General features: G+C 39.0%; 2 protein-coding genes across 4 annotated transcripts in view; one reads left to right on the forward strand and one right to left on the reverse strand.

The window, feature by feature from the left end:
• Positions 1–14: 14 nt before the first annotated feature.
• Positions 15–13,700, forward strand: TBPL1 (TATA-box binding protein like 1). Of its 3 annotated transcripts, none has more exons than XM_017739690.1 (7): positions 15–191; positions 5,302–5,488; positions 6,111–6,193; positions 7,097–7,160; positions 8,866–8,969; positions 9,070–9,164; positions 11,997–13,700. In XM_017739690.1, exons 2-7 carry the CDS (start codon positions 5,354–5,356, stop codon positions 12,065–12,067), a joined length of 552 nt encoding a protein of 183 aa, XP_017595179.1. In that variant the 5' UTR covers positions 15–191; positions 5,302–5,353; the 3' UTR covers positions 12,068–13,700. The 3 variants fall into 3 exon arrangements, with proteins under 3 accessions (XP_017595179.1, XP_017595180.1, XP_017595181.1); XM_017739691.1 differs by lacking the exon at positions 15–191 and adding an exon at positions 224–4,512; XM_017739692.1 differs by lacking the exon at positions 15–191 and having other exon boundaries at positions 4,531–5,488.
• A 5,386-nt stretch (positions 13,701–19,086) lies between these two features.
• Positions 19,087–19,438, reverse strand: part of SLC2A12 (solute carrier family 2 member 12) — a 31,039-nt gene continuing 30,687 nt past the window's right edge. Inside the window, exon 5 of the mRNA XM_008637972.2 lies at positions 19,087–19,375. Coding sequence (XP_008636194.1) covers positions 19,279–19,375 — 97 coding nt within the window. The 3' untranslated portion in view covers positions 19,087–19,278. The remainder of the gene's footprint in view (positions 19,376–19,438) is intronic.

Consider the following 19,438-nt stretch of genomic DNA (forward strand, 5'->3'; position numbering starts at 1 on the left):
GCCAGGCCGCCTTGCTGCCTGCGCTTTGTTTGTGCCGTGCCGGCCGCAGAAGTTTCGGGCTGGGGTTGAGCGGGGAGAACTAGCTGTTGACCAGAGCGTTGTGACGCTGGTGCATGTAGGGCTTTGAGTGAGATTCCCAGCAGCGGGAATAGGAAGGCTACTCGTGCTTCCTCAGCTGGGACACGCAAATGGTAAAAATGTTTGACTGGGAGGGGGTGAGAAGCTTACCCGTTGCCTTAAAATATTTTGTTACAGCTAAACATTTTTACTTTTCTTACGACGTTTCATCGAATTGGAATGGCCACTGAACTTGTTGTTTCAGACTTTTGTCATGCATATGATGATTTTCCACATGTTTTAAAGACCAAAAGGACTCTTCTTAATGCTTGGCATTAAGGTATTCCTGGATGTTCTGAGGGAAAAATGGCACAAACTTGAGTTCAAGTGCATCTTTTTTTGAATATGAATGGACCTTTTGATGAGAGAAAGATTTGAGGAAAATGGCCTGTTATGAATTATTTAAAATATGCTTTCTTGTCTTGCTCTATACACTCTTTGGTTTTATTCTTGCAAATGGATTTGTGTTGTATGACCCCACGGAGATGCAGTAGGCTTATCCAAGAGATTTGACAGCAGGTTTGAGGTCCTACTTGCTTATGGTATAGCTGATATTATCATTCTGTGCATTGATCTAATTGAACAAATCCCTGCTTTGATACTGGCTTTGCTTGTATCTGAAAGTTTTCTCCACCAAAATATAAATAGTCATGACTGTGCAAATCCTGAAAGGTGAGAATAGTGGCTTCAAGATGGCCTTTTGCTTTAGGCACAGTTTAACTTGCCATTGCAACAGAAAGTAAAAGCTTGCCCCACTGGATCAGTAACTAAGAAAGTTGTTTGGACCAGAGGATGTTCTACACATCCATATGTTGCTCTTGGTTTCAGGGAATCATTCACCTGCCACTGTGGCTATGTTGTGTCTAAGGATTCAAGCAGATTTCAGAGGTCTGTCACCTCCAACGTTTCATATGGACCTGTTTTCTGAGGGGCTGAACATAAATCTTTAAAAGTACACCTTCAGTGGAAGGATGTAATCAACTCTCCCCATTCCTGAAAGGCTTTATTTATTCTCCATTCCCATATGGAAACATCCTGCAGAGGTTCATGTTAACTTCTTCAAAGATGCCTTTCAGGCATTAGTTTGACAAATGTCTACTGATGCAGTAATGATCAATATCCCTTCAGCTGGGCTGTTGGACTTGTTTGTGGAGCTGGTCAGTTTGTGAACTGCTTTGGAGAAAGGTTAAAAATAACCAGTAGAAGTTGCTTATACTTAGACTGCTGGTGAAAAAGGTGTTTATTAAACTGTTCTGACATTAACATAACCATTGTTAGATATCCCCCATCTACCTTTATAGCTCTGAGTTTCTTGGATCAAAGGTAGTCAAGAGCTTAAAATAATACTTTGTTTATATACCCCATCCCAAGTGCCTTTCCTCTTTCTTTGATGATGGTGCTGTGGTTGGTTTGGAACTTTCTGAAGACAGAGTGCTGGTTTTTTTTAGATTGTAAGATTTCAGTGCAGGGCCTTTTGTCTTCACGTGTGTTTATAGAGCATCTAAAATAGTATGTCCATAGTTCTAACAGTGGATGTATAGGTAATGCTTTAAGAACTTTTGTGTTCATTCCTCCCTCCAAAGTATTTCTTATTCTGTGGAGTTTCTCTAGTTTCAGTGTAGGATACATTACAGTGTCAAATATCCTTGCATTAGCTTTTGTTGTTGTTTTTATTTTTGTGTTCATGATCATGCTTAATCCATCTACTTTCTTTTCCTTCCTGTTTTGTTTGGTTTTTTTCCTCTTAGGGTAATATTCCAGGTGTATCCCTGAAATCTATGTTGAAAAGCAAGAACAAACTTCTAAAATTTCCCCAATAAAACAAAATAATGCAAACTTCTGCAGAGATGTATTTAAACTTGTTTCCTCTGTCGGGTTAGATTGTGTTACGCTGGTGCAAAACAACTTGAAATCAAAGTTAGCTAGTTTCTTATGTTGGAGAAAGTCAGATGAAGTACATAATTTAAAAGAAATGCTGTACATGTAGACAAATTATTTTCAAATTTAACCTATTATTAAATTAGCATTAGCTGGCAAAACATCATTTTGGAAATGAGATTTAGACTGCCAAAATTCTACAGTTCAGATGAGAGAACCTTCAAAGGGCAGAATTAATCAACAAAACCCAAGCTGAGCTCAATAAAATCAACTTAAGCATTTGCAAACCCAGAACTGGAAAGAACCAGATGTTTGGTTTCCACTTAACCTCTGTTCTGCAAGTGTAACTGCGTAAGTATGGAATATAAATAGGCTTATATGTAAGGAGCACTATTTTCCCCATTTTGCAGAAAAGATATAGAAATGCAGAAATTCAGGTTTTGGGAAATAACAGTTGGTGCTCCGGTAGCGTGTATGAATAGCAGAGAATACCAGAGACAACTGGGAAAGAGGAGGATCAGAATGTTCCAGCTGGTCATGCTGCTGGAGATATGTGTAAATAAGAACATCTTTCTTTCTTGAACATTGTTAGACCTTTTTTGTAAATATGTTCCTCAGATTTTTTTTTTTTTTATGTAGTCCATGTATTTTTATTTTTTAAAAAAGCTTAACTTGCTCTTGTTCTCATGGTTCCTATGAATTTGAAGTTGTTTGAGCCTTCCCAAAGAAAGGTAACAGGACATCTTCTCTCTAGATTATTTTTTTTCTTTGTTGTAGGTAAGGTGTGGGACATTAAAATGAAAGCTTAAGTCAAAGATTGTGATAGGTTACACTTGCGTACTGCTTGATCACAAGTATCCAAGCCTAGAAACATTTTGGTTTACCCAATCTTTCCAAACCATGCCTTGGAAAAGTTTTAACATTGTATTTGTATCTTGATAGGAATGGGTGTGTTCGAAATCATTGACATAATATATACAATTTCAAATTAAAAAGCCCCTCTCTTAGTGTCTGTTGTCTTGGGCTTTCAGAGCATGGCTAATTAAAAGAGGGGTATACCACTGTAATCTGTGTAATTTTTGTACCCTTAAAATCTGTACAAGTAGATTGTACTTCTAACCAAGATACATTGTAATTGCTGAAAACATCCTTGCTGACAGCTCCACAGCCGCCTTTTTGCCTTAATAATAGATCTTTTCCTTTTAAATTGTAATTTTCCTCTCTTTTCAACCACTTTTCCCTTTGTTCTGAATGAGCACGTGACTTTTCTCCCTGGATCTTTTTAAGATAAGCCATATTTTATGGGGACATTATCATACGGTACTGTGGTTTGCTTAGATGTTAGCAACCTTTCAAGGGTGTTATGCGTGATGGTGGTGTTCTTTCAGAATGTAGAGGCTCAGTGTGCCAGCAGGCGCTTGCTGATAATTAGGAGACACTACTGATTGGAGGTATCTTGTTGACAATCTTTCCTGGGTTCCAGTAAATGAACTCAGCAAGAGCCGGGAGCTGGAGCCAGGGTGGAAAACAAATGCCTCTCTGAAAATGCCATGGGTTCCAGCTCCGTGATGGCCCTGCCTGCATGCCATTCAAAATCTGCACATGTGCTATCTTTGGATCTGGTGCCATAAATTACTTGCCCAATCTGTAGTAGTCCATCAAAACCAGATGGGATAAGTAATCTCTAACTTTGAGGATTCATGTAATTTTTGGTTCAATAAAAAAGAGATCTGGGAGTACTAATTAGTTACTGTTTGTTCTCTTCTTTTCCTGCATTCCCTCCACCCCCACACATAACCTTTGGTTTTTCTGTTTTCTTCTTGCTGTTTCTTCATCTCTTTTCTGTATTATCATCCATCTTGCCTTTTCTTATACTGGACAAGCCAACAATTACAGAATAGTTCTTTCAGTAGGAAACAAGCTGCAGAGTGTAAGCAGTAACCACCACAGCAGCTGACCCAGTACGTTGTGCATGTCTGCCATGTAGTTTGTTAGTTCTGTATTGTCAGTGAGGGGTAGTCAAAGATGCACCTTGAGTTCTCAATTATAGACTATGGCACAATGTTTAGGGAGTTGTAGTCAGATGAAAATACTGATAATAACATCAGTATTCTATCTTGAAGATTTCTAATATGGAACGTAAGGCCAAAACATTTAAAGTGATATAAATATTTATGGTCTGTTAGGTATGTTATTGTTCTTGCTGCATGGTGTCCTGCTTCTTCCATGGTAATGACCATGTGGAGCATTTCGCTTATGTGACACGTTTTCTTTGATTTTATTCTTTGCTTTCCTTTTTGTTTATTTTGGATGAAATACTGCTAAAATTTTTATGTAAGTCCTTTTCACTGTGTACCAATGATCTTATTCTTTTCCCCTCTCCTTTTTTTCACCTGAGATCTATTTGAGATGTCTGCTGTCTTGGCTTTGTATGGTTACTGAAGACATGTCGGTGTTCTTGGGCTGGAGTGAGTGGTAGCCCAACTCCTGGTGTTAGGATTCTTTTTCCCAGTTGAGGTGTGTGTAAGGAGTGTCGCCTTTGATGTGCATGGGCAGCCTGGATGCTTCCTGGGTGCCTTAGGTTTGCAGTACATGTACTGGGTGGCCATCCTGTGCCTTCAGTTACCCGTGCTTTTCCTCAGAAACACTCGATTTCTCTCTGCCCAGACAATGCTTTCCTATGGGCAGTGCAGAGGGTCAGCCCAGGCTGTTGCTGCCACCATTTTGTATAGTTTGCTTTAAGCTATTATTGGGAAAGATAGGCCAAGAGTGCTGGATGAAGATGGGAAAGCTGTGGCAGCAGGCTGTCTACAGACTGCAGTTTGTGTAACCTGTGTTAGTTCAAAGTTATTTGTAGGCTCATCCATTCCAACACAAATGTCAAACTGTTCAGAATTATCAACTTCAGTCAGAGAAGTGCATTTTCCTGAGGTGTCTAATGACATCCTCAAATGAGCTGAGGCAAGATTATCCAGTGGAGCTATGGAAGAAGTTTCAGTAATCTTTACAGTGTCCTAATATACTTGGTAAGAATTGTAACATATTTAACTGGCAATTTAAAATATTCTTTTACATATATATATGTATATGCATTTCATTTCTATTAAGTCTGGCAACATGGCTTTGAACAAGTTACCTCCTATTTTCTAGCACAAAGGATGTAGACACTCGCCCTCCCCTCACACTGTTAAGTGAGTCAGTGTAGTCACTTCTGCTTCTTGTCTCTTTTAAGGGGCAAATGTATACAGTGGCATTAATAGGCAGATTGCTATTGGTATGTTTAATTTTATCATTTTTGCTTCTCAGGATGTGATCTTCGTGGTGAGCTGGTGGGAGAATTGAGTTGTAAATCACCCCAATGGATGCGGACAGTGATGTTGCACTGGACATTTTAATCACAAATGTAGTGTGTGTTTTTAGAACAAGATGTCATTTAAACTTGAGGAAGATTGCATTAGAGGGAGCAAATGTGATATACAAGCGTGATGTTGGGGTAAGAGATTCAGCATACCTCAATTATCTGTTTTTAGAAATGTTCCTTAAGCTAAACATTCTTCTGCCTGATACCTGTGTATGGCGGATAGAGAAAAGCAGAATTTTATTTCTCTATTTCTCTTGTGGTAGGTATTTAGTCAGTAATACACTACATGTGCAGTAATGGGAGTGATGAAATGCTGTCTCAGGAAACAGCATGTAGTGAGGTGAATATTGGGATGAGGCCTCTTACACCTCAGGGTCTGTTTTGCCTCCCAAAATTTGATGTCTGTGTCAAGAAAATATATCTTGATATGGAGTCAGCAATGCCAACTCACTGTAATAAGAAAAAAACTCAGCATGGTGCTCGTGGTTTTCAGCTTTTTATTCAGTGAAAAATACCTTAATTTAATCTATTTTGTGTACACCAAATCATTGGCTGATACATTTCATGCTTATTTTGCTCTTCTCAGGATCTAGGGTTTTTTAATTACTGAAAGAGATAAAGGAGCAGTTCAAGACTATCCGAAATAAAGGAAGTTTTAGTGTAACTTTAGTTGATTTGGGTAACAGATAATTTTTTTTTCCAGTATGAAATTGAATTACTGCTAATTTCCAATTTTTCCACTTTTCTTTTTTAGAAGGTTTTAATGAAGCTTAGGAAACCTAGGATTACGGCCACAATTTGGTCCTCAGGAAAAGTTATTTGCACAGGAGCCACAAGGTGAGTTCATGACGATTCTTTCTTTAGCTCTAGATCCTTGTGTATTTTAAAATACAACATTGTAAATGTAGAAGAGGTGGTACTTACCATTGGTTAGATTTGCTCACACTGGATCACATGAAGATCCCTGTCAAGCTACGTATTTGGGAGGAAGTTTTCTGCGTGAAGTGTCTGCCTCAGATAGTGTTGAAATCTTAAACAATATCAGTTTAGCCTTCTTGGGAGAGCAGCAGGGAAAACTGCCTTATTAAGAATATCCTAAAGAGATTTGGGAAGTCTTTAAGAATTCTGTGTATTTACCTAGAAGTTGAGACTTGGGAAGGGATGACCTTTCTTGAGGATATCACTTATTTTTTCACAAAACCCCACCTGAATTTAATCAAGTTTTATAGTGTTGAGGGACTGGAAAGAAGCAAAAGCAGACTCTCAGTTCAAATGCATCTGAGACTCACTTAACTCTTAACAGCTGAATTCCTTTAAGACGTGTCTGCATTTTGAAGTAAGGATAAGGTAAGGTACAACAGTAAATTTGCATACTTTCTGTGTATGATCTCTGTTCCAAAATGAAAGAGGATTGTTCAGGATGTTAACTCCAGACTACCCATGATCTTATTTATCCATTAAGGGTACTTAAAATCATGTATGACCAAAACATGTCTCACTTCAGCTGGAGCCAAGTACCAAGATATTCTTCAAACGGGGCATGAAGGACTCCATTTGAATGTCTGTCTAGTTAAAATGTAACACAGTCAGATAAAGGGAAGGCTGTCCATGAGATCATGGCTGATGTGCTACATTATATAATGATTCATTTTGTACTCTGAGTACCTATTGTGGTGTGTGTGTGTACAGCTGTTTACTCTATTTCTGTTAATGCTAGATTCTTTTCTTTCTCCTTTCTAGTGAAGAGGAAGCTAAATTTGGTGCCAGACGATTAGCTCGTAGTCTACAGAAACTAGGTTTTCAGGTAATTCTGATGTAAAAGGACTTGCATGACTCAAGCAATGCTGCTAGTTCATTTTTTAGAAAGAAACAAAGAAGAGGGAGCATAACAGTTTAGCAGTAAGCGTGTTTTCACTCAGATGCCCCTTTTGTGTCAGCATACATTTTCCAGATGCTGGTTAAAGAGAAGCTGTTTTGGTTTGTAGATTTCAGTTTGGTTTGGCAGCTCAGAGTAGTGCTTCTTCACTGGATAATGAACAACAAATTTGGTTTAATATATGAATCACCCACAAATGTTTCTTAGATAGAATTTACAGTATCTCAAAAGATTTATTTGGAAAAAGTACTGAAACTTTACTGTCATTTGAACATAATTTTCACTCATTTCTGGTGGAATAGCAGATACGTTTCCATCTTAGTAAGTGCAAGTGTGAGCCTCTTAAAGAGGGAGGGGAAAAAGTGTTTCTGCACTGTCATGTCACACAGCTGGAAATAAGCCAAATAAAATACTTAGGACAGGAAACACCCTCTTTTATCTGGGCTTGGATGAACATTACTAGTCAGGAGCACCACTTGCATTTCACAGTAAGGGTTGAAAAACAGCAACATGAACGACTTAAAATGACACGATTTGGTAACTCTAAAACTTCCTGATAGTCTGTTGTGCTGTTTACACACAGGTTCAGTTTGGGGACAGACAATTAAATAGACACAGTAACTGTTGTTTTCAGGGAGAGACTCCTTTTGATAGTATTACATAAAGGCAGTGGTGGCAGGCTATGCTGGTAATGCTGCATCAGACCCCAGCAAAAGTGTGACGCTCTTACTGTCACAAATGTGTACTTTGGACCCAGCTTCCTAAAGTTGGAATGGAACGTTAAGTCAGTGAGGTGCACAGTGCTTCCAGGGTGGACACACCAAGTTTTATCATAAAGTGAGCAGTTTGTATTTTGAAGGTTAACTTGATCTAAGGCTAAGTTGCTTCTTTCTAAATATCTTTCTAAAAAGTATAGACTGAAGAAGAATGGCCATTTAAAGTTTAGGCAATCTCAGAAAATGAGTAAAAATTTCCCCAGTGACACTGCCAACACTGACCTCTCAGCAGTGCGGTTTCTTTGTATAGCAGTTGTCTGTTGGCTATTTTGTCATCATCTAAAATGTCCACGGTAAAGAATAACTGAAAGCAAATAGTTTGAGTTGGGTTTCAGAAAGTTACAGAGTAGAAAGTTTGCTTTACTGGCCACTGGACATTTAAAGCAAAACAGCTGTCACCTTTTGTCTTACTCTTAGCTTTAATAAAAATGGTGTATAGCAAGAAGGCGTTAAAGAAGTTTGCAACAATATTTAAGCTTTTTCTCTGCTTACTTTGATGTTCCATGAGCTGTTAAATTTAGTTTCTTTTCAGTGGGGAGGTGTTTAGTACAGCAGTTTGAGTTGCTTCTGTGTCTCATTCTTAAACTGCACTACAACCATACTGCTGTAGTGACCATGATACAACTGTGAGGTATCTAGTTCAGCAGTTACTCCACCACAGAAGGATAATGTAAATGATCTGAGTCCACTAAGTACTGTTTCGACGCCTGTTAGAAAGGCATCAGTCTCAAGGTTTTAATTTTGACTCATCAAAATATCCAAAGTAGTACCATTGTCTTTTTTTTTTTCTGCAACCCATACATCTGACTTGCTGTAAAGTAAATTTTTAATGTCTTTTTTTCCTCTCTTTTGAAAAGGTAATTTTCACAGATTTTAAAGTGGTGAATGTTTTAGCAGTGTGCAACATGCCCTTTGAGATCAGATTGCCAGAATTTACGAAGAATAACAGACCTCATGCGAGGTACGGTAGGATTTTAAAGAATTTTCGTCCTGATATGCTTCTTAAGCTTTTATTTTTCAGTTCTAGGTCTCTCTTTTTTACTTTTCATTTTGTTTTCTAGTTATGAACCAGAACTTCATCCTGCCGTGTGTTACAGAATAAAATCTCTCAGAGCTACCTTACAGATTTTTTCCACAGGCAGTATCACAGTTACAGGTATTTTAATGTCAAAAAATAAGTATTTAACCTGTTGGGAATATTTAACTTTAGAGCCAGTAGGTTTGGGAAAGCAAGATGTTTAAAACAGTCAAAAGATAATGCTGAAAAGATGTAGTTTCCCAGTGCTAGCACCTAGTTTGTTTTTGAGTGAAAGTGCCCGAAGAGTTGTAGAGAAAGTGTTATTATTGGTAGGTTCAGAAAATTAGTTAGACTGAATGTACACAGTCTGGCTCTTTTATGAAACCAAATTTGAATATTTTTCCTTTTTTCTTCCTTTTGTAGTGCTGTTAACTACACTGCATTTAGCATTAACATCCCTTTCATAAATACATATTTACAAACTGGAGATTTATGGAAACTCATAGGAGAGCTTAGCAATTTGTCATAAATGAAGTTGACCAATGTTTGCAGCTCTTCAGACTTGTGCTCTCTTCTGTTAAAGCTCAGCTGAGAGAACCACCACTGAATCACAGGCATCAGTGATTTTTCCCATGTAATCTGAGACATGATTGTCCTGGGTCTTGGAGAGGCCGTGCCATTTTTTTCCTCTCTCTTCATCGTTTTCATTTTTCATTCTCTTTCCTGTTTGCTTGTGAGGTGTCCTCCATCAGTGTCCAGGTACAAGAAGTCAGGTTTTTCAGAGAATACACGTTAAAATACTACAGAACCAAAAAAATAATTGTGTATCACTTTAGTAGGAATTATGTCTTGCAGTTGTTAGAGCTCAGCTACTGGTTCAGAAGCTGGGTAAGGGTTTTTTTTTATTTTCACATCTTAATTCCTTAACAAATATGTAGGTTTATGCGGAACATTTCCCGCAAAATATTGGAAGCAGTGTTTTCTAAAGAAGACAAACTTCCATCAGATTTAGTAATCTAAAAATAAAGGGCTAAAAAATATTTCAGCATTGCAGTATGTGTTCTGAACAGTGCAACTGGTCTAGCCAAAACTAGAAACTAAATTTAAAATAAATAAGAAGCCTTAGTATCACTGCAGTAATAAAAAGCTGTCAGCATGTCTTGTCAGCCTCCTAATGAGATTCAGCTTCTCTTTAAGATTCTTATTACTTCATTACTTACAAAATCACTTTCATGTTTTCAGAATTTTCCTTTCAAATATGAAGGTAAATATGGTAAACATAAAAGTTTTGCATCCTTATAGTGCAGCGAGTTTGAAATATCTCAGACCTCTGTTGATTTTGTAGGCTTCTGTTTTGCCTCTCTTCTAGACAAAAAAAATGTACAGGGTCTTACACTTCTTATTCTAAAAATGTTTTAAATTACTTTTCAGCCTTACTGCACTCCTTCTCAAGTGCATTCAGATGAAACTTTTAAAGATTCATATTTCTGTAGTACTAGTACTTATAATACCTCTGACTCAGAGAATTTTGTTTGAGATATGTAATTAGAAATGTTACAAAAAACCCAGGAAGGTGGGTTCTTTTAGTGGGAAAAGTATAAAAAGATTAGGTTACATTGGTAAAAGCTACTAAAAATCACTGGCATGTAATAGATAGAAATATCTTTTGCTCCAAAATGAGCAATGAGGGGATGGTTTAGGAGGTTTGTTTTGTTTCATTCGTTTTTTTCCTTCTCTTATATGCCATAGAATGATGATCCAGTTTTCACAACTCTTCAGCCTTAGAGAGTAGCACTTTTTTGCTGGAACTATTTGCCTACTCATATTCTCACTTTTAGAAGGCTTTCTTGAGAACCTTCATTTCTAATAGCAGCCAAATTTAAGGAGGGTGCAGTATCTACCCAGAAGACAGGTATCTTTCACCAGGCTTGTTTTCGCTGAGTGCTTCACTCGACCACTTGGAAAACACAGGAAGAATCCTATTCTCATCCATTTGCTTTCTGACTGAGCATGTAAAACAATAATTACTCAAGTAACTTATGCTTAAGTTACTGGTTTTGGGAGTCATTTTGAACAGTTCTCTATACTTGGAAGAAACTTTTGAAGTCTAAAGTGGGGTTCCAAAAACCCTGAGTTCGCACTCATCAAAGCATGTGAGAAATTACTGTTCTCCTTTATCTGCATCACAAGCTTCTATCCAGAGTTAATATCTTCTGGCATGTTACTGCTCACTTATTTGCAGTCTTAATTTTTCATTGCGTAAAGTGGTCTAGTACCACCAGAAAGCATTGCTAGGTCGTTTTTCCTTTTCTTTGCCTGGATGCTCATAAATCATGTTAGATAACATTCATATGCTTTATCCTGAGACAATAAAACCATTCCCTGGCTTGCAGGTTTTGTCCTGAGATCAATGATGAAGCTATTTGCAAAACCCAGGATAGAAAGTAATAGTCTATCATTTTCAAACCTAAAATAACCTTGCTTGAAATGAACTTCTTTTAAATCCAGCACTGTTTAACAGTAGCTTTTTGTTGGTAGATTTTTAAAGCAAGAGCTAAAAATGGCTAGGCTTGAAGAAATACAAATTCCTAGAAGATTCACATAAGTAAAAGAACTTCTTTTACCTCTGCACTCAGCCTCTTCTCTGGGCTGTTTAAGCCAGTAAATTGAAAATCAGCCAAGTTGTTATGAAATTAAATGACAGTATTATTTATTTGTAGTCAGTCCATTGATCAATGTAGAATATCTTGCAGATTTAGTCACAAGAAAAGACTTTCACATGAAAAGTGGTCAGAGAAAAACTTTCTTAAGTTAGGAGAAATGGGGGAGAAATTATTATTGTCTATGGTATGAAGTTGTGATTGCTAATAATATTAAGGTTTTTTTAAAGATACTGTTGTTGTTTTAATTTCTGATTCTCTGATTTCTCTCTTCCTACTGCCTTTTTTTTTTTTTTAAACTATGTCTCAGGGCCAAACGTAAAGGCTGTTGCCAGTGCTGTGGAACAGATTTATCCATTCGTGTTTGAAAGCAGGAAATAAATTTTGTAATTCACCACTTGATGGTTAGGTTCCCTAACCAAGCACCTTCAGAGACTGCTGCACATTGGACTAAAAGCAAAAAGGAAAACTGGACCAACCATAGCAGAGGAATACAGACTCTTTTACTTGCTCATGGCCACAGTATAGACTCCAGTTCTTTTGGATTTTACTCTTAACAGTGCTGTATTGTAAAAACAGAAGTTTACAAGATATGAAATTGCTGCTTTTAAAAAGACGTTCTATTTATTTTTGCAGTAATTTCTGTGTATTCATAAGCAAAGCTGTCACGATGTGCACTACCTTTAAGACTTTTTTTTTTTTTAGCTTGAGCTTGTGTTTTATTTGTGAATAGTCTTTTACATTTTTGTATGCTGAATATTGGGCACCAAAGAAGCTGTAAAAGTTATCTTTTTCACCTGATGAATGTGCACAAATAAAAGTTTGGAAAATATTTCTCTTCATACCTGTTCTGTTATATTACTTCCCTTTTTATATTACAATTAAAATTGTATAGTTGCAAATTAATTTGAAGCAATGTAAGAATAGTCTTTTGCTGATACCTTCTGTTTCTGTTTGTAGTATGTGTAAAACTTTGTGCGTGGGCTAGATTGAAATCTATAGCATTTACATATGTTTATCCAAGGATGAAATTTGGTTTGTTCCCAGTTTTCTTAACTACATGCTAGACTTCAAGTATTTTCTTGCTGTTACACGAAGAGAAGACATTTCTAAATAGAAAGTTCTACAGCAAGTGTTTTCCTATGGATGAATCGTAGAATATGCTGAGTTGGAAGGGACCCATCAGGATCACCAAGTCCAACTCCTGGCCCTGCACAGGACACCCCAAGAGTCACACCATGTGCCTGAGAGCATTGTCCAAACGCTTCTTGACCTCAGACAGGCTTGGTGCTGTCACCACTTCCCTGGGGAACCTGTTCCAGTGCCCATCCACTCTCTGAGTGAAAAACTTTTTCCTAATATCTGTACTAAACTTCCTCGGACTCAGCTTCATGCTGTTTCCTCGAGTCCTGTCACTGGTCACGAGAGTGAAGAGATCGGTACCTGCCCTTCTGCTTCCCCTCGTGAGGATGTTGAAGACCACAATGAGGTCTCCCCTCAGTCTCCTCTTCTCCAAGCTGAACAAACCGAGTGACCTCAGCCCCTCCTCGTAAAGCTTGCCCTCCAGACCCTTCACCATCCTCGTGGCCCTCCCTTGGATGCTTTCTAATAGCTTAATTACCTTATCAACTTATGAAGCTACTGTAGAAAAAACAACTGCCTTGTCCACCTACTCGATGCAAAAGAAAAAAAATTAAATGTGAACTTCAGGAAAATTGTTGTGCTTCAACTGGAGATGATGTTGTGGTCACTAATCCAGCCCCAGCCTATTGCTGAATGATTAACACAGACCTTTTCTACACTCGTCTTACTGTATACTGTTTTGATGACAGGAGCTGCCAACAAGCAATGAAGCTTGATTCTGGCATGTATTATCATTGGTATTAATCTTGGACTTGGAAGCCAGTAGGTGTTTCTCTCAATAAGTGCACATTTGAAGCAGAAGAGAGGTGAATGCTTAAAAGTAACTGCAAATGCTACTTTTAAAAAGATACAATAAATATGTATAAATGTATGTATGTCTTTTTTCCCTATCTCACTGAAGAAAATGTAACACTTCTCTTGCATGCTGCAGGTAATGTACAGTCCTAGTGGGTGCTAAAGATAGTAAACTGAGCTGTTACTGTACCAGAAATCACAGCTTCAAAAGAAAGGTGGAAGAACATCTGGAGGAAGCAAATGCCTGGCATGATGGACTTAATCTGCCTGAGGGGGTGGTATAGAGCTTGGGGCTGTCAGTAGTGATTTTGTGCAGAAAGTATGCAAAGGAAGGAGTAGTATGGGAAGTGCTTCACCAAACCCCTCAGAACAAAAAGAAAGAAACAAAACTTTGCCATAAGTCATAAGTGGTATGTTCATAAAAGCCTTTTTGAATTCCATGTAGGTGTCAGAATCAGAAAATGGTTTGGGTTGGAAGGGATCTGCAAGATCATCCTAGGTCCAGCCCCCTGCCATGGGCTTGGAAACCTTGAAGTAGACAAGGTTGCTCAGAGCCCCATCCAACCTGGCCTTGAACACATCCCAGAATGGGGCATCCACAACTCTGGGCAACCCATTCCAGTTCCTCACCATCCTCACAGTAAAGAATTTCTTCCTTATACCTAATCTAAACATTCCCTCTTTTAGTGTAAAGCTGTTCTTCCTTGTCCTGTCACTACATGCCCTTGTAAAAAGTCCATCTTTCTAATAGGCTACCTTCATGTACTGGCAGGTCGCAATTAGGTCTTCTCTTTTCCAGCTGAACAATTCCAATTCCCAGCTTTTCCTTGTAGGAGAGGTGTTCCATCTCTCTAATCATCTTGGTGTCCTCCTCGACTCAGTCCAGCAGGTCCATGTCCTTCCTGTGCTGGGGACTCCAGAGCTGGGTGCAGCACTCCAGGTGGGGTCTCACCAGAGCAGAGGTGCAGAATCCCCTCCCTCACCCTGGTGGCCATGCTGCTTTTGAGACAGCCCATGATACAATTGGCTCTCTGGGATCCAAGTGCACGTGGCTGGGGCATGTCCAGCCTCTCATCCACCCGCACCCCAAGTCCTTCTGGGCAGGGCTGCTCTCCATCTGTTCATCCCCAGCCTGTGTTGGTACTGGGGTTTGCCCTAACCCAGGTGCAACACCCTGCACTTGGAATTCCTAAACCATATGAGATTCCCATGGGCCCACTTCTTGAGCTTATAAGAGGGCTTATAACCATGAAATTAGGAAGTTGAGTTCAACAGTCAGGGAATTCAGAAAGCAAGCAGGGAAAAGCTTGCTATATGTAAGTTTTCCGGTTTGTATCAAATAATGTGGACCTTGGCACTCCTGACGTATAAAGGATTTTGTGCATAGTCAGAGCAATGAACAAACCACCATTAGGGAACACTAGTTATTATTATTACAATTTTAAAAAGAAAAAGCAGAAGGTATTTGAACAATGAAAAAAATTGTAATGGGTTTTGAGGGACAAAGTGTAGTCCTAAACTGATGAACGAGGATTTGGCCATTATAACTACAATAGCTGTCATAGATTAGGCTTGCCTCTTCAAATCAAATTACAAAGCCCTTGAGTGCTACCAGTGAATATCTGGAGCTTTTATGAAGAAAATGTGTCTCCTAAATTTATCTGTGGAGAAAGAGGAACATTTTGCTTTGTTAGCACTGTCACGTAGTGTGAAATCTATCTCTTAGAACAAAACTGAAAGCTAATAATGAGCTGCAATGTACTAAAATGGGCACCGATTCTTTTGAAGTGCTGCCTAGATCCATGCTAGCAGTTTGACGCCTTTGTAACAATCCCTAACAGTGCCAAAAAGCACACTACCAAACTTGCAGGGTAGTTGTGAAGAGAATAATAGCAAATAAAAGAGCCCTTGAAATGTGTGCCCACCTGTCCTAGCTCCAAGGGAACCTCAAAATGTGAAAACCACATTTTAAAACCTCTGATGATGAAGGGCATCTGGTGGTGTATGCTTATGTTCAGGGATATCACTCCATTTCCTACTGCTCTAGATAGGTAGGTCCCCTCCTCAGTCTGGAATAGGCCTTGCTGCTGATGCTTTCTACTTCTGTGTGTACACACACACCCACCCCTTTCCCATCATCACCAGCTAGCGTTTGTTCCTTTGCCGTGTTGTGCTGCCTCCACCCAGGCTCTCGCTACCAACTCCTGCAGCCTCAGTAGGAGGTCCAGGCCAGACAGCGTGTCCCAGAGTGATGGCCTCGCCTCCGGTGTGGGGAGCGGTGCTTTGGAGAAACTTACCTATCAACCTCTTCCTCAATGGCCATATTCATCTGTCCCTGGTTTCTCCATGTGGATCCCATGTAAAACTCCCCACAGTGCTCAGCTCTAGCACTGCCAGTGCCATAAGAAGTTTATTTCACATTCTTTAGAGAGAAGGGTTGGGTTCTATTTATACACCCTACTAAGGGCAGTAGATTGATAACTATGACTCATTGCTGGCTTGTGGGTTGTCACAGCTACTGGAATTTTTCCTGCAGTTCCTAGCACCATTTTATCATTCTCTGACTTGCAATTAGTGTTACCAGAGAAATTTGTGCTTATGTTTTCAAAATTGTATCCTGCTTTTTTCACAGATTTGCGAAGTTCTGAATTCCAACCCAGTCTTTCCCAGCTTAGTGTTGCCTGCATATTTAACATGCATATTCTGTTCTGTAATCCAGTCCATTGATGAAGATACTGAATAATTTTAGATCTGAGACAAATTTCTTTGTGGAGCGCTTCAGAGATCCAGGGATGTGATTTGTAAGACGTGTCCCTTTTCTTCCCTTGTATTTTCATAGTTGATGAGATGGTGAGTGCCAGCTCTGTGTCATCGGATGTGCAGGCTTTGTTATAAAAGACCTGTACAATTATGGCTCCATTTATAGGGCTATATAAGGCAAAGTCTGTAGGACTACAATTAAGACTGTAGCTATAATGATTTTTAAAAGTCTTTGACTACAGCCTCATCACTTTTAGGAGTTACCTGAAGGTCTATTAGTGTCTCGTCAGTAAAACCTGTATTGAAACTATCCCTTCTTCAGGAATATGGCTTTTTTATTTATTTGTTTCTGCACTAAACAGGTATGAATAGGAAAAGTTTAGAAGAGCTTGCAATGATCCCAAAACCTGTAAATTGGGGAGACAATTTCTATGGTATGTTCTGAGTTAAATTTATTTTTGTAAGAACATTAAGAAAATCTATTACAGCAGAGGTTTGTTTGGGAAGCTGCAATGCTGAGAAAGATTTTGCAGAAGCTCCCTTCACTAAATACAATGTAATAGAAATTAAAAGCCAGTACAGACTTGGATTGTACGTGCTAACATCTGCTATCTAGAGGCAGCTATCAGAAAACAGTACCAGCCAGAGCAAATGGGGATGCTAAAGGAAATGCAAATAGTCCACTACCTGGTAAAGTCCAGGATCAGGAAATGGATTAATTTCCTGCAATATAGTCTTACTTAATATACAGTAGTCTAAAAATTACTGAATTTAATCCCAGGCATGTGTTAGTATAAGAATGATGTTGACAGCATGTTTGGAAGACTACCCAGAGTCACGTTAATATTTCTCATTCTGAAGCTGACTCACTAGAATGCATGATACTGATAACCATCCTCCAGCATAAACATGAAGCAGTTGAAGAGATTTTCATAGACATTGATGCTATAAAATTAAGGCTTCCATCCTGAGGTAGCTAAATTTTCAGTGACTTCTGGCAAATAATGGCCTTGGCTTCAACAGTTTGTTTTCGGGTTTTGAATAGGAGCTCACTGTCTTGATTAGACTTGCTCATATAAATTTGTGATGTCAGTATCTAGAAGTGCCACCACATGAGAATCTGATCAGAACTGATCTGCTTTGCTCAGAAGTAAAACTTTATCTGTGTCAGTAAGTCACTGTTCCTTCAGCGCAGAACACAGTCAGGTGGTTTTAATGCTATGAGACAGCAAATAAAGTGGGATCATGTGCTTAGTTCAGAGTAGTATCTGCACTCCAGCTGGCTGTGTCAGTCTTGCTGCTCAATGAAATGCTGGAAGACATTCCACTTTGTGGCTACACAGACAGTAAACATGCTTTTAAAGCATGATTTGTTGTTTTTTTTCTTTAAACAAGGAACCATTTATTTATTCGTTAATAAATATTTATCTACTGATCACTCTAACAACATCTATTAACCCACTAAGAAAAAAAAAGACCAATGTTCTTTTATGGGAGCCATATGGATAACCCTTTGTAGAAGCTTGTTGAGTACTTCAGGATACACTTGCTAAGCAATAACCAAGAATTGGACGTAATTTACGATCTGCAGTGATTACAGTTCCTGAACTCCCTGTGTGCTGCCATGTACCACACAATTCTCACTTTCTGAGTCCAAAAGTCAAAGTCTAATGTGCCCTGTGTTGAGAAATAAAATTATTTTGACATCAACTCTGGTACTTTCAGTTTCCAACTTTCCTGGAACTGAGAGGCCAAAGAAATCTTCTCTCCTCTTCTGTAAGGCCATCATCAGTTTGGATTAATTGATTATGCAAATCATAGAATCACGAAGGTTGGAAATGAGCTCCAACATCATTGAGTCCAGCCTTTGACTAAACACCACCATACCAACTAAACCATAGCACTGAGTGCCACATCCAGTAGTTTCTTGAACACTTCCAGAGATTATGACTTCACCACCTCCCTGGGCAGCCCATTCCAATGCTTAACTGCCCTTTCAGTGAAAAAATTCTTCCAGATACCCAGCCTTAACCTCCCCCGGTGCAACTTGAGGCTGTTTCCTCTCATCCTGTCACTGATTGCCTGGGAGAAGAGGCTCACCCTGGCCTGGCTACCCCCTCCTTTCAGGTAGTTGTAGAGAGTGAAGCATTTAATGTCCCACATTAAACAATTTGACTATGTTTTCTGAGGAGTATTTTCTAGGTCAATGAATCCTGGCCCTACTGAGAAAATGTATGTAAAATTCCTCTTACAAGTTGACTGTGCTTTGCATTATAAATAACTAAGTTTAGCTGAACAAGATCCTTTTCCAAATCTTGTTAAGCTGAATCCTAAATTAATTTATAAAAAGTTCATATCCAGTAGTTCTGCACAAATGTCATCGTTTACATTCCATAGTTGTCCATTTTCTGTTCCACAGCATTGTCTCCCCTAACTTACCAACAGAGAGTTGTTAACCCTTTTCAGACCCATTTTTGCTAGCCTACACAGACCTGTCTTTGGTAGGCTCCTCCTATGAGACTCTTTCTTCTCCTTGGCACCCCAGTTCTTTGCACTTCTTCCAGACTGAACTCTTTTTGAATATGGATACGAGAATTGTGTGTGATATTCCAATTTCCATTCACCTTCTGTATGTAAGAGGTGAGTGACCTCAGGGGACGTGAGGGATGCTGGTTTGAAACAGGCAGAGCCTAGATTTCCAGTTAGTTACAAACTATAACAATCTTTAATGTTGGCTGTAAACTGCCACTGAGAGACGTTCTACCAAGAAATAAAAGAGATAATATCTCGTTTATAATAATGATACCGTGTGTCCCATCAGAGTGTGAGCATCACAGAACATTTTCCTTTTTTTTATCAGTCTTTTGGTGAAGGTTGCTTTGCTTGCCCCGTGTCTAGCAGAGCTGCTCTTTCTCTCTCTTGGCAAGTTGCACCGGCACCAGTTTCTCTCTGCGCTGTCTCACCGCGCACAAGGGCGTCCTCACGTATTTCCTGCAGAAGCACAAAACCCCGCACAGGTTGGCCACTGCATGCAGCCGGCAGAGCGCTCTCCCT

This window comes from Corvus brachyrhynchos, unplaced genomic scaffold (genome assembly GCF_000691975.1).
Source record: "Corvus brachyrhynchos isolate BGI_N302 unplaced genomic scaffold, ASM69197v1 scaffold14, whole genome shotgun sequence".
Classification (NCBI taxonomy): domain Eukaryota; kingdom Metazoa; phylum Chordata; class Aves; order Passeriformes; family Corvidae; genus Corvus; species Corvus brachyrhynchos.

Coding starts and splice junctions, on each gene's coding strand:
- TBPL1 (XM_017739690.1), top strand. CDS start 5,354: ATGGATGCGGACAGTGATGTTGCACTGGACATTTTAATCACAAATGTA. Junction 5,489..6,110: donor TATACAAGCGTGATGTTGGG/GTAAGAGATTCA, acceptor TTTCTTTTTTAG/AAGGTTTTAATGAAGCTTAG. Junction 8,970..9,069: donor AATAACAGACCTCATGCGAG/GTACGGTAGGAT, acceptor TTTGTTTTCTAG/TTATGAACCAGAACTTCATC.